Source organism: Mya arenaria, chromosome 17, assembly GCF_026914265.1.
Source record: "Mya arenaria isolate MELC-2E11 chromosome 17, ASM2691426v1".
Taxonomy (NCBI): Eukaryota; Metazoa; Mollusca; class Bivalvia; order Myida; family Myidae; genus Mya; species Mya arenaria.
In genome coordinates, this window is record NC_069138.1 from 42709111 (window position 1) to 42713507 (window position 4397).

General features: G+C 33.5%; 1 protein-coding gene across 1 annotated transcript; it reads right to left on the reverse strand.

Moving 5' to 3' along the window:
* LOC128224675 (uncharacterized) lies at positions 1–4397 on the reverse strand. The gene is made up of 4 exons (XM_052934640.1): positions 4284–4397; positions 2843–2995; positions 1044–1172; positions 1–104 (listed from the first exon to the last, which is right to left on the reverse strand). The coding sequence occupies exons 1-4, from the start codon at positions 4330–4332 to the stop codon at positions 85–87; spliced, it is 351 nt and encodes a 116-aa protein (XP_052790600.1). The 5' UTR covers positions 4333–4397; the 3' UTR covers positions 1–84.

Below are 4397 nucleotides of genomic sequence, written 5' to 3' on the forward strand. Positions count from 1 at the left end.
GAGAGTATTTTGGTATTTTATTTAAAATAATAAACAAAACAAATGCTGAAGAAATCTTTGCAAAGCTCCTTTCTGTCAAAATCTCTAGTAACCGTTCCCCGGTCCTGTAAGAAAAATGTATACATTACTATGACGCTATTCAATAAGACAACAGAAGATACATGGTCTGGCCCGGGAAGTCACACAAGCCAAAAAGGCAGGCTTTTCACATCAGTTAGATACGAGTGCGAGTAATTATCTGAACATGCAACATTTGACATACAACTATAACTAAGTATAAACGCCATTAGCGATATTGTTATTCTGGGCAACAGTACTCTCAGAACCCGTAGTATCAGCAATATGAAAAACATCCAAGACATTCACAAAATTCATGATATTCATTTATGACATTTTCGACATCCATAAGATTTACGACATGCGAAAATATCGCAGCATTCACAACATTCATGAATCACGAATGTTGTCAATGTCGTATTTGTTACGAGTATAGTGAATATTATGAATGTCGTGACTTTCGTGAACGTCGTCTTCTTTTGTCGAAAATACTTGTAAATAGTTCAATGTTTCGATTGACAATAATTTGTTCATAGAATAAAAATCAAATGTCGTTGATTTCGTTAAGACTTTAATTTGAATGTAAAATGATAAATGCGTTATCTGTCGTCGTGATCGTTATAGCCGTAAACTGGACCTAAAATAAGATATTTAAATTCACAGGTGTTATAGCTATTTTAATATAAAATATTGTGAATCAATCCTGTTTGAAACAAACCTGAATGTGTACACGATGATATCAATACATATAGCACTATAAACATTACAGTTATAATGTCAAATCCCTCTAAGAAATGTTTGCTGATGTTTCAATCTCTCTATATTTAGTTCTTTTCTTTGAACAATTTTGTTAAAAAAAATTTAAGTGACATTTTTTGGACGTTCAATCGATAAAAAATTACCCATGTCAATTAAAATGTTGATCTTTATTTATTTTATGCTTATATCTGATTGTGATTGAATCTTTCCTGAAAGTTTATACTTACGTGATATGCAGCACGTTCCGGCCGCGTCTGGATAAGGCGGGTTAGGGAAGCATTGGCAAGTGGTACCACGTGGACATCTCAGGCCAAAGAGCCCCCCACAGCTACCGCGCTGACCGTGTCGGCAGCACACTGAAATGTTGATTAACCTTTAGTAATTATGGAATGCGTAGTCAATCAATCTTGTATTAATTTACATGAAACATGATCAAATGGATCACGCAGTACCGCGCAGATGCCCTAGTGATCGAACTACACCAATGTACAGTTGATGTCGTTGGGGCTATTAGTGGAACGCAATTGGATAATATTCCTATCCTAAATATACACTCCATATGAGGATCAGAGGTTAAGCCGAAGGGGTTATCTGCTGGTGACCTTTTCGCCAGCCATTATGAGGCATATCTACACGTGTTTTATAACCGCGGTGGAATTTGCAATTGTTGATTTTATGTCAATTTTATCTTTTTTAATAATCTTTTATAAACGACACATTTTAAGTAAAATCGTGTATAATTTACTAAATACGTAACGTTGATGCCGCTTTTGGTCCTAAAAATTCCAAATGAAAACAGACTAACAGTTGATCATAACTTGTTATCGACTGAGCAATTTTGGAAATCAATATCATTAACAAAATAGGTGTCAATTGGTCGGTGTCAGATCTTCTTGCTAGTAAGAATGTCGCCTATTTACATCATACATTTCAGCGCTAGCCGAATCACCACTGACAACTTATGGACGCCTAAGGATCTTTTGAAAGGGATCAGCACAGAAAAGTGTGTTCGAAGGGCAAATATATGTAACTTTTGAAGCAATAAGTTTTATGTTGTTATTTAGTTTACTATCTCAAGCGATCAAGCTATATGGATAACTTTATTAGGTGTATTTTAGGGCAAATAAGATATAAAAAACAAACATTTACAACTTTACAGAGAACTGTTTTTAAAATTGGTTAATATCCGGAGGGCTTGACAATATCTAAACAAGAATTTAGTGTGCAAATTTAATGAAAGTTTTGGTATAAGAATTTATTTTATATATTTTGTAACAAGCAAGTAAACTAAAATCAGTATTTTTAAATATATTTCTTCTTTAGAAAATAAATGTCTTAACAGATCAACAAGTCTATAAAAAGAAACAAAAGCAAAGATATAAAATCATAATTATTCACTGACTGCCACACTTTTGTCAATGTGTTGCTATGTAAATAGGAGCATATCTTCAATTAATGAAAGACAAAGAAAAACTCCAAAGTGTGTATGTACACTACCATTTATAATCAAAAGTTAACTGGTAAAAACATAAAGATATACACTTTGAAAATTGCTAAATCGGTTTGAATAAGAATGTTCATTAACAGCAATGGATTGCTTCACTCTGCCTTCGTCACGTGAGCCTTGTGGCAAGCTTCAGCGGAAGCAATGTTTTACGATTCACTAATAATACAATGGAGAATACAAGGAAAGGCATAGAAGCCGAAACAATAACGATAGCTCATGTCAGCGGTCAAAGCCTAACAGACACCCAGCGAGAAACACACAAGGTCTATGTACAAACAGATAGATACTGTATTCATTATAATATCTATAGTAATAAATGATCATTTCACTAAATCAAAATTAATCTTTACGATGGGCTTGGAACAAACTACACCGTAGACGAAGGGAGGAGGGACATTTTACCGCTGCCACACAACACTAATAACGCTAGTTGTAGTGACAGAAGACTTCGACAATGCAGAGACACTTCATTCGAACCAAAATGATAGCCTCGGTTTGACAATAAAAACATGAAAGTACCTCCTCCTGGATTCGAGTTAGGCAGTCTGCAGCAAACCCCGTACGTTCCTGATACACGGCGACACACGCTGTTACGAGGACACTGCTGATTGGTGTAGCCAAGACAGCTGCCCGCCGTACCGTGTCGACATATGTTCCTACCCCCCAATTGCCCTGAAACGATCAAAAGTAACATTATTCTTTCATATATATATATATATATATATATATATATATATATATATATATATATATATATATATATATATATATATATATATATATATATATATATATATATATGGTTACGATTGATTTAAGTAACTTAAGCAAAACTTAACTTTAATGGGGACCTTTATCTTGAACGTGGCTACTTAAATTGTAAGGCACTAATACACTGTAAGGTAGTAACTGAAACCAAGTTATGAAACAATTTGCCTTAAACTATAAACTAGTAACCGCAAACATAACCACACACTGCCAAAAAACCAAAATCAACCAGCCAACCAAACGATAACTCATACCTGTACACATCCTGTTGGCGGGTTTTTAATGATTATGCTAAGTGTTAATTACTAATATATAGTAAACAACACTGGAAGCTTATGTATTGCTTATAAAGTTATAACATGTAAAATGACCCGGCTAGAGGTGCCGTTAATTTGAAAAACGACCGTGGTGGAAGTACGCCAAGCGGAACATCGTACTGAGGCAAATTAACATTTAACTAATTACATCTGGTCGTTGACCTATTTTTTTAATTTAAGTCACATGTTAACAATAAAATCACCAAACTGACTTTTATCTAATTTCAACAGCAAGTTGTTCATAGAAATCAATATCATACAAAAGAGAGATTTCGTTCGTATAAACATTTGAATCGTTTGGTGGTTTATAACAGAAACAAACATAGATATATGCCATTATCCGCCCTAAAGAAAGCCGTTTTAGTTTAAACCAGATAATAGCTATGTTATTTAGCTTAACAAGTTTCATTCCGTTCGAATATGATTTCTTGTACTAAATAATATACTGTACTATACTATAACGGCTCGCTTTCCAGTTGCATTTCGGACGATGAGTGGTGAAACTTTCAAAATGGTCTTAATTGACATATGTATTTTAGAACCCCAAGAATGATACAGATATAAACTTATACACTTTATTTGATCTAAAATGTGAAAAGCTATATATTTTCTCATTTTATTAGAAAATAGGTTTGTTTATAAGTTCAAAAGGATGCTTGGAAAATTAGGAAGGTCATTTGGAGTAGTAATTTGTTGTGTGATTGTTTTATTTAAGTGAATGGTACACTTCATCGCAAGCTGCGATGACTATATTTTCATAACCCGTCTCATTATGTTCGGTCAAATATTTGAAGATATAATTTTACATTTGCCTATATGAAACGTTTTCTTTTATATGCGAAAAACTGTTTATAACAAAACCCCGTCAAACTTACCTTCAACGATTATAGCCAGACACATTAGACAAACGAACAACAATTTCATGTTTGCAAACTAAAGTTGTTGACGAACTACAAATGATTATATTTAATTGTTTTATATAGCTCAAT